The sequence below is a fragment of the Pipistrellus hanaki genome (genome assembly GCF_964339955.1).
Source record: "Pipistrellus hanaki genome assembly, chromosome: 8".
NCBI lineage: Eukaryota > Metazoa > Chordata > Mammalia > Chiroptera > Vespertilionidae > Pipistrellus > Pipistrellus hanaki.
Window position 1 is genome coordinate 36,292,033 of NC_140510.1, and position 24,175 is coordinate 36,316,207.

At 38.6% G+C, this 24,175-nt stretch overlaps 1 protein-coding gene across 4 annotated transcripts in view; it reads right to left on the bottom strand.

The window, feature by feature from the left end:
- The window catches only part of WDSUB1 (WD repeat, sterile alpha motif and U-box domain containing 1), a gene marked incomplete at its 3' end in the record, with an annotated part of 36,025 nt that extends 11,850 nt beyond the window's left edge, over nt 1-24,175 (bottom strand). Inside the window, exons 1-10 of one of the 4 annotated variants that reach the window (XM_084891533.1) lie at nt 23,993-24,175; nt 22,651-23,072; nt 20,209-20,393; nt 19,292-19,384; nt 13,880-13,973; nt 12,382-12,415; nt 9,825-9,865; nt 9,641-9,747; nt 8,760-8,939; nt 8,473-8,613 (exon numbers count right to left, since the gene is read on the bottom strand). In XM_084891533.1, the coding sequence (XP_084747659.1) occupies nt 8,473-8,613; nt 8,760-8,939; nt 9,641-9,747; nt 9,825-9,865; nt 12,382-12,415; nt 13,880-13,973; nt 19,292-19,384; nt 20,209-20,393; nt 22,651-23,048 (1,273 nt within the window). In that variant the 5' untranslated portion in view covers nt 23,049-23,072; nt 23,993-24,175. Of the gene's footprint in view, nt 1-8,472; nt 8,614-8,759; nt 8,940-9,640; nt 9,748-9,824; nt 9,866-12,381; nt 12,416-13,875; nt 13,974-19,291; nt 19,385-20,208; nt 20,394-22,650; nt 23,079-23,747; nt 23,942-23,992 lie in introns of those variants that run through there. The other 3 variants (XM_084891535.1, XM_084891534.1, XM_084891536.1) reach the window with 3 other exon arrangements.

Genomic DNA, 24,175 nt, shown 5'->3' on the forward strand with positions numbered 1-24,175 from the left:
AATTTTTCAAAATTATATATTATATCTCACATGTTACAGATCAAATTATAACTGGATAGAAGGGTCTCCCCATTTCCAAAATACATATTTCTGTATGATTCTTCAATGATATTTTTTCATAATGTAAAAGGATGAAGGAATACAAATACTGTCTAAGAATGTTGAAATACAGGCAGAACCAGGTCTTAGATATTTTTCTGAGGCAGTTAATTTAATAAAGTGCATTCCTTCCAATAATGGACACATGATAATTCAGGAAATTAAAAGGAGAAGGGAACTAGAAGAAAGCAATAAACTGGAAACATGTTGGAAGGAATTATTTCAAATGTATCAATCACAATATAAAGAAATCAGTTCAATTCTATTAAAAATGAGGATTGAGTATTTTTAAAATTAAAGCTAATTCAGCTCATGTTTCCCACAGAAAGGCTAGTAAGACTCAAGATTATACTAGGTGTATAAAGTTTGTCCCAAACGGTTATTTACTGTATGATTTCTATTCCATTCATACAACTTTTGAAAAAGGCAACAGAAGTGGTCGGGTCCTTATGGGTTTGGAACTGTTCTGTCCTGACTGATGGTTGATGCTCAACCCCTGAACTGGACAACACTGCGTAGAACTTAATACTAGGCAAAGATACCTCTGTTAGATCTGCATGTAAATCTATAATTGTTTCAATACAAAAATTAAAAATAAATGGGTGGCACCACAAAAGTTGAAAGACACACACACAGCAACTTACAATTCTGGTGAAAAGATTCAACCACTCTGAATAACTGAATATTATAGCTGTTCCTATGAATATACTCAATAGAAATTTATATATATATATATATATATATATATATATATATATATATATATATATATATATTGCCAAAACTATGAATAAAAGTTCAAGGCAGCAGTGACTATCAGTTGTAGAATGAACAAATTATTATATTCACACATGAGAATTAACAAATTACTGCTTTGTGCAACAGGGACAAATCACCAAACAGGATGCTTAATAAATGTTCTGATTAACCTATAATGTTAAAATAGACAACAGACAAATCACGGTATTGATTACCCTTAGTGAAAGATTGTTCATGATGTATACTTATGCTTATTTTAAAAATATACCATGTAGTTATAAATATACCATGTAGTTATAAAGAGCCAAGCTTAAGATGAATAAGACAAAATACATTAAATGATGCCAATGAGAATATTTTAAGTTGATTAAAAAATGCAGACCTCCAAGAAGAGAGAACATTCACAAGTCTAATTTGATGAACTAACCTATTAAAAGCTAGATTTGAATTCATAATCTGTGGTTTGAAACTATATCATGATTTCATTGATATCTTATCAAACATTTAAGGGAAAAATAATAGTAATACTATACAAACACATCAATTCACTTTACAAGGCCAAAATTACCTTCATACCAAATCAGGCATTTCAAGAAAACTACATCAAATCCAGCATATCAGGAAGATGGAACAGACTGAAGAATTTCAGAGGGAAGGTAGGGAGTGATTAACAGGAGAACTTATATGCATAGCCCACAGACGACAAAGTGGTGGAGGCCTGGGCGAGTGTGGGGGAGAGGTGGTCCATGGGAAACAAAGGAGACATCTGTAATACTTTCAACAAAAGTCGCTTGTGGTTCTATACACTAATAAAAAACTATAGAAGAAATCCCATTTACAAAATAAAAGCACAAATAACAGTTAAAATTCCCATGCTACCCAAAGCAATTATAATCCTAATGACTTCTTTACAGAAACAGAAAAATACATCCTAAAAATCATACAGATTTGCAAGGGATCCTGAATAGTCTATCTTAGAAAAGGAAAAAGTTGGACACTCAGATTTCCAAAGTTACTACAAATTGACAGTAATAGTGTGGTATGGCATAAAGATAGACATGTAGACCAATAGAATAGACCAGAAATAAGTCTTCACCCAGTCTAATGTTTTCAACAAGGGTGTTCACACACTCTTGAGCATACCTGCCCTTTCCTCCTCTTTTCTCCTCCCCACTCTCTGGAACATGCACACACCTTTCCTCCTATTCTTCCCTTAGGGGTGTTATCTCTGCTTTCTCCTAAGCTTGCTTTCTCCTATGCTCTTCTTTTGCCTTTGTAACTTGTTTCCTGCACCCACACAACCCAGCTGGCTCACTTCTACCTCTGTGACTTTCTAACTAATTGCATTAGAATTCTTGACTCTGAAAGAAATTGGGGGGAAAAAACACAAAACAAAAAAACATGTCATTTGCCGAAACCGGTTTGGCTCAATGGATAGAGCGTCGGCTTGGGGACTGAAAGGTCCCAGGTTAGATTCCAGTCAAGGGCATGTACCTTGGTTGCGGGCATATCCCCAGTAGGGGGTGCGCAAGAGGCAGCTGATCGATGACTCTCTCTCATCGATGTTTCTAATTCTCTATCTCTCTCCATTCCTTGCTGTACAAAATCAATAAAATATATTTTTTTTTAAAAATGTCATTTGTATGGAACCCCAAATAGCCAAAGCAATACTAAGAAAAAAAACAATTTGGAGGAATCACATTCCTGGACTTCAAATTACACTACAAAGCCATAATAATCAAAACAGCATGGTACAGGCAGAAAAACAGACACATTGATTAATAAAATAGGATAGCCTGAGAGCCCAGAAATAAATCATATACAAGCAACTAATTTCCAACAAAGGAGCCAAAAGCATACAATGGAGAAAGGAAAGCCTCTTCAATAAATGGAGGGAAAACTGAAAAACCACATACAATAGAATGAAACTAGAATGCTGACACCATACACAAAAATTAAAATTGATTAAATATTTAAAACATAGGCACTAAATTTATGCACCTTGGTCTCACAGGGGTTTTTGAGAACTTAATCTTAAATGCAAGGGAAGTAAAAGCAAAAATAAATTAACAGAGTACCTCGAAATAAAGGCTTCTAAGGAAACTTTTTTAAAATAAAAGCTTTTACACAGCAAAAGAAAACAACAGGGCAACCAACAAAATAGGGGAATATGTTTGCAAATATACTTCCAAGATATACAAAAAACTCATACAAGTCAACAACAAAAAACAAGCCAATTGAAAAATGAACAGAGGACCAGAACAGGCACTTTTCCCAAAAAGCCATACAAATGGCCAACAGATATATGAAAAGATTCTCACCCTCACTAGCTATTAAAATAAATGCAAACCTAACCACAATGATATACCAACTAACACCTGTTAAAATGGCTATTATGAATAAGACAAGAAATAACCAGTGTTGGAAAGGATGTGAAGAAAAAAGAACCCTTGTACATTCTGATGGGAATATAAATTGGTAAAATCCCTATGGAAAAAGTATGAAGGCTCCTCAAAAACAAAAAACTAAGAACAGAACAACCATATGACCCAACAATCCCTCTTCTAAGTACCCCAAATTTTTTAAAACACTTATTCATAAAAGATATACATACCAGTATGTTCACAGCAGCATTCTTCACAATAGCCACGTCATAAAAACAATTTAAGTGTCTTCTGACAGATGAGTGGATAAAAAAGATATCACATACACACACTACTCAACCATAAAAAGTAATAAATGGATATTGAGAGTAGCATGCTAAGTGAAATATGTCAGATGGAAAAGAACAAGAATCCCTCTGCAAAGACTGCATCCATATGATTTCACTCATATGTGGGATATAAAACAAAGCAATGAACAAACAAAACAGAACAAAAACTTCTAGACAATAACAGTGGCAGGTACCAGAGGGAAAGGGATAGAGGGAAGATGAATAGGGTAAAGGGAGCCAAATATATGGTGATGGAAGATTAGACTGTGGGTGGTGAACACACAGTACAATATACAGATGTTGTATTATAGAACTGTACACCTGAAACTTATTAACTAATGTTACCCAAATAAATTCAATTTTTAAAAAAATGATGAGGTAAAGATACTAAGTATAAAGAAAAATTTATTGCCTAACAATATAAGGAAGGTATTTCTAAACAATCATTAAACTCACCAAAGTTATACAATTCAATGATAACAAAACTGGAAAAACAGGTACATTTAACTATATTGTTATTAGCACTGTAAACTTTTTATGGATAGAAAAATCTAATGACAAATTTAACAAAAACTATCAAGACTGTTCTTTTTCATGTTCATAAAGTATTCTTTGATTGGCTAATTCTGCTTTGGGGCACACGTATCATGAAAACACCCTAAATAATGGTAAAAGCAGAAAGAACAGAGTACCAAGATGTGCAGCGCTATTTACAATATAAAGATGTGTGTACTCATACAAACACCAAATAGAAGAGTCAAACAAAATGTAGGAGAGAGTCACAATAGAATAAAGTTATTAAAACTGAAAATTATGTAAACTAAGTCAGTACTCAAATATAATGTTTTACACAAAAAATTAAAACAATATGAACTCACTGATTACAACTATGTCATGTATGTATGTCTGTTTATTGGTAGATTAGAAATTAACATGGAATGATGCAGCTTTATAATCTTTAAATTCTTATTTTCTAAGATTGTTTAAATAAGGATAGACAAACTAAACATAATAGCTCTGAACAGTCTATCCTAAAAAAAACAAACCACAAAATTTTAACTTTACATTTCTAGTAAACTACACATTTCACAAGTTTAAGTAGAGCTTGTAAAACATACTCCCTTTGTCTCTCATCTTATCCAAATCTACAACATCCAACTCTCTTCATTAAAAAATATACAATGTTTTTCCTAGAAATATATAACCTTCCAAGACTAAATCATGAAGAACTGGAAAATCTAAACAAACTGATCAGCAGTGAGGGAACTGAAACAATCATCAAAAACCTCCCCAAAAATAGAAGTCCTTGACCAAATGGCTTCATCGATGAATTTTACGAAAAAAATTGAAGAGGCAATACTTTCTAATATATTTTATGAGGCCAAACCTGGCAAGGATAACACACATATAAAAAGGAAATTCCAGACTAATATCTCTGATGGATACAAATGCAAAAATCCTAAACAAAATACTAGTAAATCGAGTACAACAATACATAATGACAAAGTGGGGTTCATTCCAGGAGCACAAGTTTGGTTCCACATACGCAAATCAATCAATGTAATATACATTAACAAAAGAAAGGATAAAAATCATGTGATATTATCAATAGACATAGAAAATGTATTTGATAAGATACATCCACTTATGATTAAAACACTCAATAAAATACAAATAGAAGAAAAGTACCTCAGCATAATAAAGGCCATATATGATAAACCCTCAGCTAATATACTCAATGGTGAAAAACAAAGTTTTTCCTCTAAGGATGGAACAAGACAAAGATGTCCACTCTCACCACTCTTATTCAACATAGCTCTGGAATCTCTAGTCAGAGCTATAAGGCAAAAGAAATAAAACGCATTCAATAGAGAAGGAAGAAATAAAACTGTGGCCGAAACCGGTTTGGCTCAATGGAGAGCGTCGGCTTGGGGACTGAGGGGTCCCGGGTTCCATTCCGGTCAAGGGTATGTACCTTGGTTGCAGGCATATCCCCAGTAGGGGATGTGCAAGAGGCAGCTGATCGATGACTCTCTCTCATCGATGTTTCTAACTCTCTATCTCTCTCCCTTCCTCTCTGTACAAAATCAATAAAAAAATATATTAAAAAAAATAATAATAAAATAAAACTGTGGATGACATGACTCCATATATAGAAAACCCTAAAGATGCCACCAAAAAACTATTAGAAACAATAAAGACAATCAAATTGCAGGATACAAAAATTCATTGCTACCCTGTATACTAACAACAAAACTTAAGAGGAAAAAATAATTCTTTTTGCAATTGCAACCAAAAGAATAAAATATCTAGGAGTAAACTTAAAGAATGTGAAAGACCTATATACTAAAAATCACAAAACATTAAAACAGATTGAAAAAAAACACAACAAAATGAAAAAATATCCCATGTTCATGCGTTGGAAGAATTATCACAGTTAAAATGGCTAAAGCATTATAAAGATTTAATGTAATCCCCATCAAAATCCCAATGTGATTTTTTAAAAAAACTAGGACAAGAAATCATCAGATTTGTATGGAACCACAAAAGACCCGGAATAGCCAAAGCAATCCTGAGAAAAAAGAATGAAGCTGGAGGTATCACATTACCTGACTTCAAGTTATACTATACAACTACGATAAAGCAGCATGTTACTGGCAGAGAAACACACATCCAGAATAGAGAGCCCAGATATAAAAACTACATGTACTAGTATATGGGCAGAAAATTTTCAACAAAGGAGCCAGAAGCACAAATTAGAGTAAAGAGTCTCTTTGATAAATGATGCTGGGGAAATTGGAAAGCCATATGGAAAAGAATGAAACTGGATTACAGTTTGTCCTCATGTTTAAAAATTAATTCAAAATGGATCAAAGATCTAAAGGTAAAACCTGAAACAATAGATTACATGGGCCCTGGCTAGTTTTGCTCAGAGGACAGTGTGTCGGCCTGCTTCGATTCCAGTCCAGGGCACATTCTCAGGTTGCGGGCTTGATCCCCAGTGGGGGGCGTGCAGAAGGCAGCCGATCAATGGTTCTCTCTCATCATTGATGTTTCTCTCTCTCTCTCCCTCTCTTTTCCTCTCTGAAATCAATAAAAATATTTTTAAAATAAATAAGTTACACAGAAAATACAAGCACTTAACTTATGGACCTTGGTCATAGAGAACATTTAATGAACTAACCCGAAAGGTAAGGGAAGTAAAGGCAAAAATAAATGAATGGGACTATATCAAACTAAAAAGCTTCTGCATAGCATAAGAAACTAACAACAAAACAGAGGCAGCCAACCATATGGGAGATGATATTAGGAAACAGTGGCTCCGTCAAAGGTTTAATTTCCAAAATATATAATGAACCCATAAAACTCACAAATCATTGGGTCTGGCCCTGCCAAACACCAAACACACAAACAACCCAATCAAAAAATAACAAAAGACCTGAACAGACACCTCTCCCAAGAAGACATACAGTCAACAGATACATGAAAAGATGTTCAACCTCACTAGCAATTAGCAGAGGTGGGGAACCTTTTTTCTGCCAAGGACCATCTGGATATTTACATCGTTAGTAGCCCATTGGGCGATACTGTGCGTAGCAGGCTGCCTGCCGCTTCTTTGGAGCCTGTGGGAACCACAGCTTCCACGGGAGCCAGGAGGGAGCCGCACTGCTTCCATAGGAGGCGAGCCAGCCATCTACTCTCTAGGCATGCGCACAGCCACGGAGGCTGCGGGCCTGCCCCCCAGTCCCTGTCCATGTCCACTCCGGCTCTGGGGGGGGCCAGCCAGAGCCGGGACACGATGGCTCACCGGCCTCCTGTCTCTGTCTCTGCTCCGGGCCTCACCTGTCCAGTTGCGATCAGTTAGGGCTTCCCAGCCTAATTTGCATATTTCCTCATATATATAGATTTTGGGCCACATGAAATTACCAACTTGAAAATTAGCCTGCTCTATTTGGTCAAACATTTCATTAACGCACCCTTAACGCCTTGGCAGGGCCAGACCCAATGATTTTGTGCTATTTGGCTTTTGGGCCAGATGTTTCCCACTCTGAATTAGGGAACTACAAATCAAAACTACAATTAGGTACCGCCTCATGCCTGTTAGGATGGCTATTATCAACAAGACAAATAGTAACAAGTGTTGGAGTGACTGTGGAGAAAGAAAACCCTCATTCACTGCTGGTGAGAATGTAAATGATAGCAGCCACTACAGAAAAAACAGTCTGGTGATTCCTTAATAAATTAAGAATAGGACTACCATAGGATCCAGCAATGCCTCTTCTGGATATCTACCAGTAAACCTCGAAATCATGTATTTGCAAAGACATATGCACTCCTATGCTCATTGCAGCATTATGCATGGTGGCCAAGACACGGAAACAACCCAAGTGTCCTGCGATAGAGGATTAGATTCTACTCAGGCATAAGAAAGGATGGACCTTGAGAATACTATGCTAAGTGAAATACATGAGTCAGAAAAAGCTAAGAACCATGATTTCACTCACATGTGGGATATAAAACTGAAATCCATGGACACAAATGACAGTGTGGTAGTTGCCAGAAGGAAGGGGGTGAAGGGTGAAGAGGACTTAATATATGGTGACAGGAGAAGATTTGACTTGGGTGGTGGGCACACAATGCAATATACAGATCATGTAACACAGAAACCCACACCTGAAACCTCTATGATTATATTAACCAATGTCACCCCAATAAATTTTTTAAAATATATATACAATATTCAATAATAATTTACCTCTGATATGAGTATAAAAAACACTACTTCCATGAAACAGAAGAATTTTGAAATTTATCCACATTTATGAAATTTATGTGAACTGTCTACATTATTTATCACTTAGCACACAGTATGCTCTGAAATTTAGAAGAGTATCACATACCTGAAGCGATGACAGGATCCTGCATAAGCTCCCTAGTGATAGGACATATAAATTCATCAGGAATTTCAGAAGAAAGGGTTTTCACCTTTGTCCTGAGCTCTTCGATTTTCCTCAGAACTTTACTGCGCAGCCCTAGAGATTCTAAAAAAAAATTTACTCTGTTAGGACTGGAGAACTCCTGGTGACATCTCACGTGCTCCATGAGATGAAAAAGGTTGAAAATCACCTCCATAACCTAGTGAAAACATATTGCCCTCCACAAAGACATAATCTTTCACTAATCTTACCAATTTTCAAATCATCAGCCAGGCTTTCTTTTGTCAGATTCAACAATTCTCTCCCATCGATGTTATTCATTTTGAAAACGCCAACAAGGTCTTTCAGATCTTGTGCACAAAGCCACGCGGAGACATCATCTTCGGACCAATCTTCAGCGAACTGCTTCAGCTGCCCTTCTGTGCTCCTTGCTTAAAAAACAGACAAAACAATCTCACAAATAGGCAAGTGAAACAACAACAAACAAAAGAAAAACTGTTTCCTTTATATATTAGAAAGTAAATAAAATGTCCTTAAATCTGTTTTACTATTTTAACATCACTTTAAAGATTTTCAGAACATCAAATAGCATATATAAAGTGCCACTTAATACATTAAATACTACTCTTTGGAACTTTTTTTGCTGAATAAAAACAATGTTTCTTCATTATATAATATTCTTATCAGGAAAAGAATTCTATTGGCTCTCTCATCTGCATATTAGCACCACTATTTGGTTAATTTTGGCAGTGATAAAAATAAATAAAACTCTTACATTATGTGTCAGCATTACTTGATGAGGCCAAAATAAAACCAGCAAAATAAAACTATGATTTCTATTTTGTTTGTAGGCTATATTTATCGGGGGGGAAAATGAGTATGGAGTATAAATAGTTTATAAAACTATGGGACCTGTGATATACACAAGTGTGCACCCAAAGTATTTATTGAGTTTTAACATAGGTAACTACTTTAACACTGTCTTCTCTAAAACTATTTTAAAATTATATTTAAATAAGGACGTATACCTTATACTGAGGAGGCAATGTTAATAATTTGTAACAAAAATACTGAATTTTTTATTTTAGAGCTGAACGGGTTGAACTGGGTTAAATATAATGTCCTTACTAACCTTGGCCAAGTGTTTCCAGGTCAAATTGCCAGATGTTTACTGTTTTGTCCATTGAACCAGTAGCAAGCAAAAGGATATTAGGGGCAAAGGCACAAGTTGTGACATACCTAGTTAATAAAAATAACCATTATGTATCCTCATACTAATTTTTTAATTATAATTCAAAATAAGGTTAAGTTCAGACCTGGTATGCTGAGTCAATGTGTGAAGTATATTTTCAGTATTCTGAAAAACAAAACAACAACAAAAATAGCTTTACATTTACTCAGGCAAGAGTTACTAATAAAAACTTGTTTGACACAAATGGCTTATATATTCTATGTGTTTTAATATTATTAGTTACTAATATTGGTTTAAACTTTACCCAAAGAATAAAGAATAGCATCTACACCTAATAAAATTAACAGGTACCTATTTCACTCTTAATCATCAGCACTGATGTTCATTGCCCACTTTCCTAGAATTTTTTAGAATAATGTATTCTTGACTTTTGCTGATGTGTTTGAACTTACTAATAGTAACCTAAACATCTATTATGTGAAATAACTAGAGGCCCGGTGCACAAAATTTGTGCACAGGAGGGGGGTGTCCCTCAGCCCAACCTGCACCCTCTCCAATCTGGGACATCCTTTTCACAATCTAGGGCTGCTGGCTCCCAACTACTCACCTGCCTGCAAGCCTGATCACCCCTTAACCACTCCCCTGCCAGCCTGACTGACACCTAAAAGCCCGATTGTCCCCAACTGCCCTGCCCTGAAACCCTGGTCACCCCCAAATGCCCTTCCTTGGATATTCCCTCTTTATTAAATAGCGTTTTTTCTTTAGCATATTGGACAGTCCTAACTGGTTTGGCTTAGTGGATGGAGCATTGGCCTGCAGACTCAAGGATCCCAGGTTCTATTCCAGTCAAGGGCATGTACCTTGGTTGGGGGTACATACCCAGTGGATATGTCCCTTTCCCTTCCTCTCTGTAAAAAATCAAATATATATATATATATATTTTGAAAAAGAAACATTTAAAATTCCCCCATATCTGCCTGGCTGGTGGAACTCAATGGGGGTGCCCAGCCTTGCTGCCATGAGAACCCAGCCCAGGCTCCCACCGCAGCCAGGGGATCATGCAGCTTTGGTGCAAGGCCCTGCAGGTCTGAAACCCCAGCCCAAGCTGTCACCACAGCTGGAGGATTGTGCGATGGGGGTGCACAGCCCTGCTGGCCTGAGACCCCAGCCCTGGCTGCTGCCGCTGACCTGAAGATCGTGCGGTGGGGGTGTGCAGCCCTGCAGGCCTGACACCCCAGCCCATGCTGCCGCTGCGGCCAGGGGATCATGCAGTGCGGGTGCGCGGCCCTGCCAGTCTGAGACACCAGCCCGCCACCCCAGCTGGGGGATTACATGGCTTTGGTGCAAGGCCCTTCCTGTCTGAGACCCCAGCCCAAGCTGTTGCCACGGCCAAGGGATTATGTAGTGGGGTTGAGTGGCCCTGCCGGCCTGAGATCCCAATCCATGCTGTCGCTGCGGCTTTGGTACAAGGCCCTGCAGGTCTGAGACCCCAGCCCAAGCTGCCGCCACTGGGCAGGGATCGCTACATGGGGGGCAGGTGCCTCCCAGCTAGACTAACCCTGGACTGTCGCTGCTGGGCAGACTTGGGGACTCTGGCAGGGCTAAGAGGACTAGGCGCCGCCATCTTGTGGTTATGGGTACCGCCATTTGTCGCGGAGTGATGGTTAATTTGCATATTGCTCTTATTACATAGGATTTGTATTTTTGTTATGACATTTAACTTGCAGCTATTGCAAGACAAGTGAGTAGAAATTAGTCACTTAGACTCTGAATACATTTACTATTAGCTTGCCCTTCACTATCAGACTCATAGACATACTTTATGGACAAAATTTAATGTTATGATTGTTTTTGTCAAGTTAAAAATCTCATGACAATTTCATCAGAAATATTAAGGATCTACTTCACCTCTTTTGAATATTCTTCCATTTCCTGCCCTACTCTCATTGGTTTGAACCTCTATAAGGAGGGCTAGTTTAGATTCCTGGCTTGACTAACGACACTTTATTAGCCATCTCCATTTCATTTGCTGGCATAGCTATAGCCTGAACATGATCATTGGAAGTCTTTCCTCAACACTGACTTTTCTTGAAGAATATTTTAATTAACCTCATCTTCACTATATTTGTATGTTGATTTTTCTTCATACTCATGCAACCGGTCTTTTTTCATATAGTTTTACCCCAAACTCCCATTCTCCACAAACAATTATAATCTACTATTTCTCCTAATGGTCTCTAAATCTAGCCAGGACTGAACAGTGGTCGACCACTCTCAGCTATATGCTTACATAACCTGGGGTAAACAATTTACCATTTATTGTTATGAAAACCTGGTGTAAACTTTAAGAATAATTGATATAAAGTGATATTTTGGATATTGATGTTCTTTATATATATATATATATATATATATATATATATATATATATATTTTTTTTTTTTTTTTGCTCAGATTAAACATCTGTCCATTTTAAAATGATTACTGAAATATTTAAGGACTTGTCCCAGAACTAGTACCTTACTTATACAACTATTTCAGCATCTCTGAAAAAGTTTATATTATTGGGCACATTAAACAGGAAAAAGGTATAAATACATCTTGCCTAACTAAATTTGAAGTTTAGTAGCCTAATAAACATACTTTACACAGATCACACACCAAGATTTTTAAATACTTACAATGTCATACACTATAACAGACTTATCCACTGATCTATAAAAGAAAAGAGAAAACAACTATGAGTGAAAAATTCTATAAAAAAGAAAAGAAAAATTCTATAAAAACACTATAGTAACTACTTAATTAGTATTTTAAAATCATTTAAATAACTTTTTCAGAAAAGGCCAAAATATTGATATACATTTGGAATGCACTTTTTTATCTGTATGAACTTTTATTTAAACAACCACATGCCATATATGAAATTTAACAGAAAATTATAATCTTTATTAAATAGTACCATATGCAACTTATACTATATAAGCCATAAAGAGAATAAGAATTTGTCATGTATAAATAAGACACAACCCCATGTCAAGTTAGTGACTACAAGGAAAAGGTATTAGTTGCTACTTGGTTTTTGTTTCAGATAGCATAGTTCTTTATCACTGACTAGAAACCCAATGCAGGAAAATTCGTGTAAGAATGGGCCTTCCTTCCCTTAACTGCTGGCACTGCCTTCGCTCAGGCTGGAGCCGCCTTTCCACCTTTCCATGCTGACCAGAGGCCTGGAGTGGCTGGGGTGGTGCAGAACACCTGCTTTCCTGGCTGCTTAGCGCCTATGTATGCAAATTAACCCACCATCTTTGTTGGGCTAATTTGCATACTCACTCCTGATTGACTGGTGGGTATCACGAATGTACAGTCAATTTGGATAGTTCTCTTTTATTAGTGTAGATATGGCTGTGCCTTAATTACTAATCAATATATAGGTCTTGATTGTGACACATTTTTGAAAATTATAATTCTATTATAATTTTATATGAACTTTAAATTTATACTTCTATTATAACTTTATATGAACTCTACAGTAGATAGAGCATCAGCCTGTGGACTCAAGGGTCCCAGGTTTGATTCCAGTCAAGGTCATGTACCTTGGTTGCGGGCACATCCCCAGTAGGGGGTGTGCAGGAAGCAGCTGATTGATGTTTCTCTCTCATCAACGTTTCTAATTCTCTATCTCCCTCCCTTACTCGCTGCAAAAAGTCAATAAAATATATTTTAAAAAAGAAAATTCTAATTTCTGAGATTACCACTGGTATGCAAAATACTAATAATATATAAATGAGAAGCTGGATCATAATTAGTAATCTTACAAGCATTGTATTGTGAAAACAGAAATTAGGACAACAAGCAAGAGTTCACATATAGGAATAGCAAATAAGACTGAACAAATACCACGCTCATGGACAGGAAGAATTAACATCATTAAAATGTCCATACTACCCAAAGCAATCTACAGATCAAATGCAATCCTTACCAAAGTTGAAGGTATCACATTACCTGATATGAAACTATGTTACAAGACTATAGTAATCAGCTTGGTATTGGTATAAAAACAGACACAAAGATCAATGGAAGAGAACAGAGTCCAGATATAAACCCATATCTATATGGTAAATGTCTGTTCTATTTCATATCAAAATGGTTTAAGAAAATTACAACTAACTAGCTTACCCCGAGACTAGCATCTGTCCATTGTGAGAAAAAGCACAAGTCAGAACAGGAGCACTGTGCCCACTCAGCACACTTTTACATTTTAATTTAAAACCTGAAAATAATAAGGTGAGAAAAATTAGCAAGCTGACCCTTAGAATTCATTCTTATGTCAAAGCTATTACACAATTATTTATGCAATTAATCTTTGAGTGCCCACAGTACACAAATGGAAAAAATTCCCATACAACTCAGATATTGGAATCTAGTGTGATTTAAGTGGTTTCAAAGGTTCAGAAATAGGTAAAGAAAATGGTGTGCTCAGCAAACAGTAGACAAGGGATTGGTATAATTATCAAATTTTAAAAATATATAAAAATTTAAAGTACATTATAATCTTTGTATTTGACTTGAAAATATATTTAATAATATCCGTACACTGGGGGAGGTGGATTCCCTCAGCCTGGCTTATGCTCTCTGGCAGTCCGGGACCCCTTGCTCCTTACTGCCCACCTGCTTGCTGCTCCTTAATGCCCAGCTCGCTGATTCTTAGTGCTCAGCTCACTGCTCCTTAGTGCTCTCGTGGAGGCAGGAGGGGCTCCCGTCACTGCTGCTACACTCGCCATCTGTGAGCCCAGCTTCTGGCTGAGCGGCGCTTCCCGTGGAAGCACACTAGCCACTAGGGGGCAGCTCCTACATTAAGCGTCTGCCCCTGGTGGTCAGTGTACATCATAATGACTGGTCATTCTGGTCCTTCTGCCATAATGATTGCTTAGGCTTTATATAGATTAGAGGCCCAGTGCACGAATTCATGCACTAGTGGGGTCCCTCGGCCTGGCCTGCAGGATCAGGCCAAAACTGGCTTCTCTGAAATCCTCTGAGGAGTCCCAGATTGCAAGAGGGCACAGACCAAGCCGAGGGACCCCACCCGGTGCACGATAGGGGCTGTGGAGGAACATAGGATGTTGGCCAGCTGTGGAGAGACTGCGGGAAGGCTCTAGTGCATATATAGCCTCATCTTGCTCAGTCCCGATTGGCCAGACCCCAGTTGCAAGCTAACCCTCAGGTCAGAGCATCTGTCCCCTGGTGTTCAGTGCACATCATAGCGACTGGTTGACCAGTTAATTGTCTGCCCCCTGGTGATGAGTGCATGTCATTTTGAGTGGTTGAGTGTCCTTAGCATATCATTAACATATTATGCTTTGATTGGTTGAATGAACGACCGGACTGGACACTTAGCATATTAGGCTTTTTTTTTAATATAGGATTAGTTGATAATATACATATATCAATTTCCCAAATGCCTAAAAAGAATCAAATACTAGTAGCTTTTAAAATCTGACATTAAATATTTTTTCATTCATAAATGAAAAATAATCAATGGTAATTTATACATCTTATAATTCCAATATATCTTATAGCATGCTTACCAAGTATGGTAACACTAAAATCTTTTGCAGCTTTCTATAACTCTTGAAAAGAAATATCACAACTACTTTAAAGGGACTCAATATATTTTAGTAACAGCCTATAAAAATAATTAAGAAGAAATTGCCCTGGGCATGTGAGGGGACAAGGAACTAAGTGAAATCTATACTTTTCTCAGACCTAATAAAAACTTTTTGAAGTGTTAATAGGTCTTAAGAAGGGCAAAAAAATCATTATAGCAAGTTCCAACAACAAAGAAAAAAATAAATATATTTGTTTTTACTATTAAATATGTATTTTATTTCTATTTAAAATAGAAAAAAATACATTTTTATCTGGGAGAACAGACATGGGCATTAAAAGCACTATTTAGAGCCTACAGATCATAATCAATCAGTAGGCGCCCCTGACCGGAATCGAACCTGGAATCGTTCAGTCCGCAGACTGACGCTCTACCACTGAGCCAAACCGGTTTTGGCTATATTTTTAAAAGAATCAGTGTAAAAACACATTTTCCAGACAATATATAAAAAGCTTTATTTTTAAACAATTTTATTTAAAATATATTGTGCTATATTCCATAAATGAGTGAGATTATGACATATTTATCTTTCTCTGACTGGCTTATTTTGCTTAGCATAATGCTCTCTAGTTCCATCCATGTTGTGCACAACACAAACTGGTGAACAAAAACAGATCCAGAGACAAAGCATCAATCAGATCGTCAAATCTCAAAGGGAAGGTAGGGGAGGGTAGAGGTTAGGGGGAGAGATCAACCAAAGGACTTGTATGCATGCATATAAGCCTAACCAATGGACACAGAAAACAGGGGGGTGAGGGCATGAGTGGGGGGTGGGGGTGCAATGGGGGAATAAGGACACATATGTAATATCTTTATCTATCTATCTATATATATATATATATTAAAAACATATATATTGTGTTTAGAACATCTACAAACATAGAACATCTATATAAATGACTATGTTCATGGCTTCTTATAAGAATTTTATTTGATAGGAACAGAAGGCAGAGGTAAGATAAACGAGAGAAATAAAGAATCCTATCCTCCTCTCAGCAAGTAACTGAATACATTACTAAGTGTAACCTAATATGCAATGGAATAACTACCAGGTAAATTTCCACAAAAAGAAATGCATCTCTTTCCTGATAATAGGCCCTTCTTTATACACTAATATAATGACAGAATCTCTCTTTGGCCAAACTCTGCCAGATTCTTCTGAGTTGTCTTCTCAGCTAGTCCTTGATCTTGGCCTATAGAGACTAACATAGTTTCTAAGAGCTCAAGGTTACATCCCCAGCATGACTCTAGCCTCCTTAAAGTGCTTGCATGAGAAAACTCAAGGCTGTCAAAAAATTTTTACTATTTATTTCATCCAACAAATGAAGATAGGGTTCCTGACTCCCAGACCCTGTGGGAAGTTAATAGTTTAACTTCCTTAAGCTCCAATTAGCAAACCAAGATGGGTTTCACATGAATCAACGCCCCCATCTTCCTGCTTTTTGTTAATTTTTCACTTACTTGACTCCACAGAGCCCCTAGTTACCCACCTCCCTATTACCTTATTCTTCCTTTAAAATGCCCAGTCACCTCTGTATGAGGTTGAGTTCAGTTCATACTGGACTCTTTTCCCTATTGCAACAGTGTATTACTGCTTAAAATCTGTGCTTAACACTTTACTGTCACACTTTGTTTATCTTTCATAATAATTATGAACAAAATGTAGTCTGTGATATAACTGAAGCTTATTAGATAATAAGAATATTCTTAGGCATCTGAGGCAAATGGCCAATTGACCATATATTTCAGAGTTCCCATTAAAATGTTAATAAAGGGACCCAGCCGGCATGGCTCAGTGGTTGAACGTCAACCTATGAATAAGGAGGTCATGGTTCGATTCTGGGTCAGGGCACATGCCCAGATTGCGGGCTCGCTTCCCAGTTTTGGCGGGCAGGAGGCAGCCAATCAATGATTCTCTCTCATCATTGATGTGCTATCTATCTCTCCCTCTCTGAAATCAATAAAAAGATATTTTAAAAAATAATAATAAAATGTTAATAAAATAATTAATAAAGATAAATTCACATTAGTGAAGAGAACAGGAACAGGGCATTAGCAAACCAGAAACTGAAACCAATTTTGGGAAGGCAGAAAGGGAATTCATTGATGAGGTAGTTCAGAGGAGTAATAGCCCAGAATGCCTAGAGAAAACTAATCAGCCCCAGGAAACTCCGAAAGATTTGGAATTGTCAACAGTTGGGGGAAAGGAAAGTCTCAATGACACAAACCTAGACCTGGAAATAGAAAAGGTAACTAAAAGTCTGTTTCTGAAACAGTGTCTTCCTCCCTGACCTGCCACAACATGTTGCTCCACAGCCAGATGCTCTTCCCCAGGCAAACATTTCTAAGGAAAATAACTGCCAGGGGAGTTCCAGAGGTCAGACCCCCAAACTCTCTAAGCTCCCAACCTCTCCCCAATAAGGGCAACTACCCATCTCCTTATACAAAGGGAAGTCAGCAAAATAAACCACCATGTTCACAGAGCTTCTAAACATCTTACTGTCTAATTTTTAACTGTCATGAAATACAAGACCACCAGGCATTTGCTTTAAGTAAGAACAAGAAAGAGAAAGATCAGGGTATACAAAAACAAAAACAAAAAAACAAAACAAAAAACAGCCGAAGAGCAAAACAAGGATGATCAGGACACTAGGGAACTTAAAAACAGAAAGTTTATCATTGATATCCTGAGAGCTTTTGAGAGATATTGCATTCATAAAATAAAAGGAGGACACCAGGAAAGAGAAACAGAGAAGATGTGCTTTTAGAAATTGAAAATATGATCAATTAGTTGAAAAACCCCAAAAGAAGATTAAAAGGTAAAGCTAAGGAATTTTTCAATGAAGTGGAAAAAAATATAAAATGATAAGCAGACAATATAAAACGTGGGAGGTGGGTGGCGGGAAAACAGTCATAGAAAATCATGTCAGAAGGTCCATTTAATTAATGGGAGTTATATAAAGAGAGGAAGAAGAGGAGAAATTAATAAAGAAATAACATAAAGGGACACTGTGTTCCAAAATTGAACGACTTCAGTTTCTTCACTAAAGGGTCACCTGAAGGAATAGTACAATGCACGAGGAAAGGACTCAAGAAAATCAATAAACAATAACTACAGTGAATAAACTTAAAGTCTGGTAGTAAAAACTGTTTATGGACTACTAGAGGCTGATGCATGAAGATTCGTGCAAGAATGGGCCTTCCTGCCGAGACTGGCTTGGCTCAGTGGATAGAGGGTCGGTTTGCGGACCTAGGGGTCCCAGGTTCCGTTCCGGTCAAGGGCATGTGCGTTGGTTGCGGGCACATCCCGGTGGGGGATGTACAGGAGGCGGCTGATCGATGTCTCTCTCGCATCGATGTTTCTGACTATCTCTCTCTCCTCCTCTCTGTGAAAAATCAATAAAATATATTAGCAAAAAAAAAAAAAAAAGAATGGGCCTTCCTTCCCCTGGCTGCTGGCACCACCTTTCCGCCTTCCCACGCTACCTAGAGGCACTGAGCGGCTGGGGCATGTGGAACATCTGCACCATCTCCATGGCGATGACACAAGCGTCCTGCCAGGCCCCTCAGAGCCTGTGTATGCAAATTAACCTGACATCTTTGTTGGTATAATTTGCATACTCACTCCTGACTGGTTGGTGGGCATTGCGAAGGCACAGACAATTTGCATCTTACTCTTTTATTAGTGTAGATGTGTGAAAACCACCTAAAGTGTTGAAAACAGATAAAGTGCAAAGTGTAGTTACCTCTGTGTGTGCTGGTGGTGAGGTCATAATCAGCAGTCAGCACAAACTTTTTAAAACATTTGTATGTCCTATGCTGATTAAAAGTTCTTAAAACATTTCAATAATCACTCTTAGATATCCAGAGAAATTTTATCTGGATCACAAACAATTTTAGAGAACTACTAGTTGAATACATACCTAAAATATGGCTAAAAGAAACCACCCAAATTTTGGTCTGGCAATCCTGACCACATGATGCCAATCGAAAACACTGAAGACCTTGTTCTCCATCTAAAAATGTAAATTTATTAAAAATAAGTATACAATAACTAATCAAAACATTTAAACCAAAAATATTTCACTTCCTTATACATGTAAATTCTATTCATTTAAACCAGGGATGGGGAACCTTTGGCCCAAGGGCCATATAATGTCCAAGAAATCATTCGGTCTGGCCCTGCCACAGAATGAGGGGTGAGTTAATTAAATTGAGTCCAGGAGGTAAGAGCAGGGGAAGCTCATCTGGAGTGACTTCTTTCCAGCTGAAATCTAAAAGAGGATTAAGAGGGAACCAGGTGAAGGGTCCACATGTGAAACCCTTAGAAAAATCTTAGAAACACTGAAGAAAGGAAAGAAGGCCAGTGTGGCAAGAAAGTGCATGAGGCCACGTGTGATCTGAGATGAGGCGGGGAAACAGAACACGAAAAGTACTTACAGGGCTCGTGTTTTGGGATATGACAGTTTATCTTAAACATTATTTTAACAGGCCATGATGGGTCTGAAATAGGGGAATGCCAACACCATCCTGCTACTGTCTGGACCTGAGCTAGCCAACCAGGTAATGCCTGACCACCTGTGGCTACAGAACACCTGAAATGTGGCTAGTCCAAACTGAGATGTGACGGGATATACACAGCAGATTTCAAAGACCTCGTACCAAAAGAATACTACATGATTTCACATATATTACTTTGTAATTTCAATGTGATTAGAAAACATAATGGAAAAGGATGATGCCTTAAAATGAATAAAAGGGCTCCATGTTTGATGAAATAAGAACCAAAAACCATATACAAATAGGATTCACTAGTGCTTAAAAGAATAAAGTAACTAACCAGAAACTGGCTGTGAAGAAAAATCGCAGCAGGTCATTCCAAGATCATGTGCTTTTTCATTATGCAAACATCTCATTTTATCATCCCACACTGTTAAGTCTCCACATGAGGAGCCAGTGACGAAGAGGTTTCCATCAGGAGAAAATGCACAGGCCACCAAGGAGCCATCCTCAACACTACCACATCTGGAAGAAAAGAAAAAGAAAAAAAAAAAAGGTTTTCATCTTTCACTTTATAGCACAATTTCTTAGTTATTACAGAACTAGAAAGGGTTATAGAGGCCTCTACAGAGTTTCTCAAACTTCTTTCATGATGAGAATCACCTGGTGGAGTTGTTAAAATACAGATTCCTGAATCCCAACTAAGAAGTGCTAAACTAGAATTTTTGGGAACATATAGGTAAAATTGTATACTTAACTAGTGCTCTAAGACAGAGTATACAATTAAGTATACAATTTTACCTATATGTTCCCAAAAATTCTAGTTTAGCACTTCTTAGTTGGGATTCAGGAATCTGTATTTTAACAACTTCACCAGGTGATTCTCATCATGAGACGTTTAGGAAACACTGCCTATAGAAATATTTTTTACGCTATAAACTGAAGCCTGCTTTCTAAAAATAAGAGGATTTAAACATTATCTTAACTAAGATCTTCAAGCCACACCAAAGTTCACATGCCTTCATATTATTTTCCCGGACAGCAAGTCAGTATGTATGGACACATTAAGATATACAAAACTTAACAAAAGTGAAGACAATCAACAATATAAACTAGAGTCACATATTTTTTAAAAAGATGAAACTATTTTTACTGAATAACATGTTATTGGGGTTAAAGATACTTTCTACAATACTTTTGTATTAAAATCACCCAAAAGCAATAGTCAGGTCTTTCACCTCATCTTCAAATGCAAGTTCTTTTTGAAAAGAAAATGCTGTGAACGAGTTAAAATGCTCTTGGGAAGATGAAGAAGCACTGTGCTAGTGTGCTAACAATATCACTTTCTCATTTAGGGAAAATAAACGAGTAAAAAAAACAATGATTGGTGCAGAGTCCCATCCAGTGCTCAAATCTATAGCAGTATCATTTTATGTCATTAATCACATACATTGAGGAACTATAGAGGCAGAATTCAAAGACTCCTCAGCTGACAGCTGTATTTCATTTCTAGAATATAACTTAAAGACATTCCATTCTCTCTGTGCTTTCTCTTTAAACCGTTTATTAACATCACTTGAAGCACATCAGCTTCAACCCAAAGGCCTAAACCTAAATGAGCAACACTTGTTTGCCAGCCGGCATTTGTGCTCTGAATGATGTTGAGGGGTAGGGAAAAGGGAAGGTACATTAGGCTATTTTAATAGGTAACAATTAAATGTTCATGGTTTCTAAAGTACTTAACGTCACTGAACTGTACACTTAAAAATGGTAAATTTTGTGTTATAAACCTTTCACCACAATGTAAGTACACAAAAGTACATAGGTTTAATGTTGGTAAGCTGTAAAAGAACATTACTCATGTAAATTAACTGATGAGTTTTTATCCAACAGAAGTTTTTCAGGTGTTGGTGTTTTCTGTTTCTTTTGTGTGTTTTTTTAAGAAATGATAATACAGCCAAAACCGGTTTGGCTCAGCAGTAGAGCGTCAGTCTGCAGACTGAAAGGTCCCGGGTTCGATTCCGGTCAAGGGCATGTACCTTGGTTGCGGGCACATCCCCAGTAGGGGGTGTGCAAGAGGCAGCTGGTCGGTGTTTCTCTCTCATCGACGTTTCTAGCTCTCTATCTCTCTCCCTTTCTCTCTGTAAAAAATCAATAAAATATATATTAAATAAATAAATAAGAAATGATAATACAATACCACTCTAATCACCAGGCTCTTAACTTCTGGGGTTGGTCTCTCACCCAGCAAGAATCCCGTCAGGAAATAATTGTGTCTTATTATTGTAGTAGGACATACCAACCATTACTATTATTATTATTTGTTAATCCTCACCCAAGGATATTTTTTCCATTGATTTTTAGAGAGAGTAGAAGGGAGGGGAAGAGACCCAGAAAAAGAACCATCGTGTGAGACACACACACGGATTGGTTGTCTCCCGAATGCACCCCAACCAGAGCCAGGGATGGAGCCTGCAACCCAGGTACCTGCCATGGACCAGAACCAAACCTGTGACCCTTCAGTCCCAGGCTGACGCTCCAACCACTGAACAACCCGGCCAGGGCCCTTACTTTATTAAGAACACTTGAGCCAACGAGCTACAAAAATCAAGAATCACAGTAAACATCTGTTCTTATGACCTTCACAAGACAGGTCAAAATATTTTTCCTTGTGTGTGTCTGAAATTTATCTGAATCTTAAAGCCATGAAAATATTTTTTTTTTTCTTTTTTGGTAGGCCTGTTAAAAGGACTGAAAACGGAAAAGGTTTAAATATTCATACCTATGTAATTTGTACGACTGCGCATTCCACAAAATAACGGTTCCATCAGCTGCCCCTGATACCAAGCAGGTGGAGTCTGGGGAAAACTGGCAAACCCGCACGGGGCTCCCACTGGGCTGTGCCATCACTGCCAACGTCTGCCCGTTCTGAGCACTCCACAGGACAGTGGTACCGTCTGTTGAACATGATGCCAAAGTCTGTCCTGAAGGGGAGAAGCAGCAGCAGTGGACAGCGTAGGTGTGAAACTTCAACGGAGAGTGTGCCACTTCAGTGAAGTCACTCAGGGAGTAGAGGCGAATTGTTTTGTCCAAGGAGCAGGTAGCCAAGAGGGAAGAGGAGAAGGCACAACAGTTGACATCATCGCCATGATCAGCTAATGTGTGAATTAGTTTCACCATGTTCTTCAGGTGAAGTAAGATATCCTGCAACTTTTAAAAAGATAAAGGTTACTTGATCCTCGAAAGCAAATAAATGCCAACTTGAACCCATACACAGGGGCCAGAACCAATTTAAAAATGTGTTCAATGAAAGCTCCTACATTCATATTTTTAAAGGACAATCTATTATATCAGCGATAAGAGTAATTTGGCAGGGGAAAAAAACATGTATAAGACTATAACCTCCAATGATGATCACAATCACCATTGCCATACCAAGTAAGTTCCATAACTCCTAAAACAGAACCTCCTCAAATAACTTCTAATTGAGTTGACAGTGAATATCTAAAATAAATGTCAGATATTGGTTTTACCTTTGAAGACTTTCCTTTAACTCATTACTTCTCACAGTCTCATTCCAGACCTGCTCACCTCAACTCTAAGAGATTTTCACTATTTTAACAGTCTCAGCTGCTCCTTCCCTAGGATGGAGCCAAGGCCATGCTCTGCCTTTAAGATGCAGAACTGTAGGGTTCACTCATGGGGCAGAGACCCGGTCAGGGGGGTTCACTTGGAGGAGCACCCCAAGCCGCAGGGTGTGGGCGGCCGCGGAGGACACACACACACACACACACACACACACACACACACACACCCCAAAGCAAGCCCGAGAGTGCCAGGAATCCCCCCCCACCACCACCACCAAAGCCCGCGACTCACTCTCCGCACGCAGGGACCAAGCTCTGGCCCGACTCCGCGAGCCGGCCGGGCCCCGCGGACGCAGCGGCCGGCGGGAGCGCGGCTTTCCCGGGCGCGGGGAGGGGTGCCCCGCGGTCCCGGCGGCCCCGCCCGCACAGCCGCGCCTCCCCGCGTCAAGGTCCGGGCCTGTGCCCGCCGCGCCCTCAGATCCAGACGGAGGGTGCAGACACCCCGAGCGTGGGGGTGGCTCCAGGGCTCCCCCGCACCTGCCGCTGCCGCTGTTCCACCCCGTTCACTGGAACACCCCCACCGCGAGGGCGCCGCGCTCAAGGGCTCCGCCTGCGGCGCGGGCCAAGTGACCCGCAGGTGCGGCGGGCGGGCCCCGGGCAGGTGAGGTGGCGGGGCTGGCGCGCGCTGGACCCTAAAGCGCAGGAGCAGGCCCCGCCCCC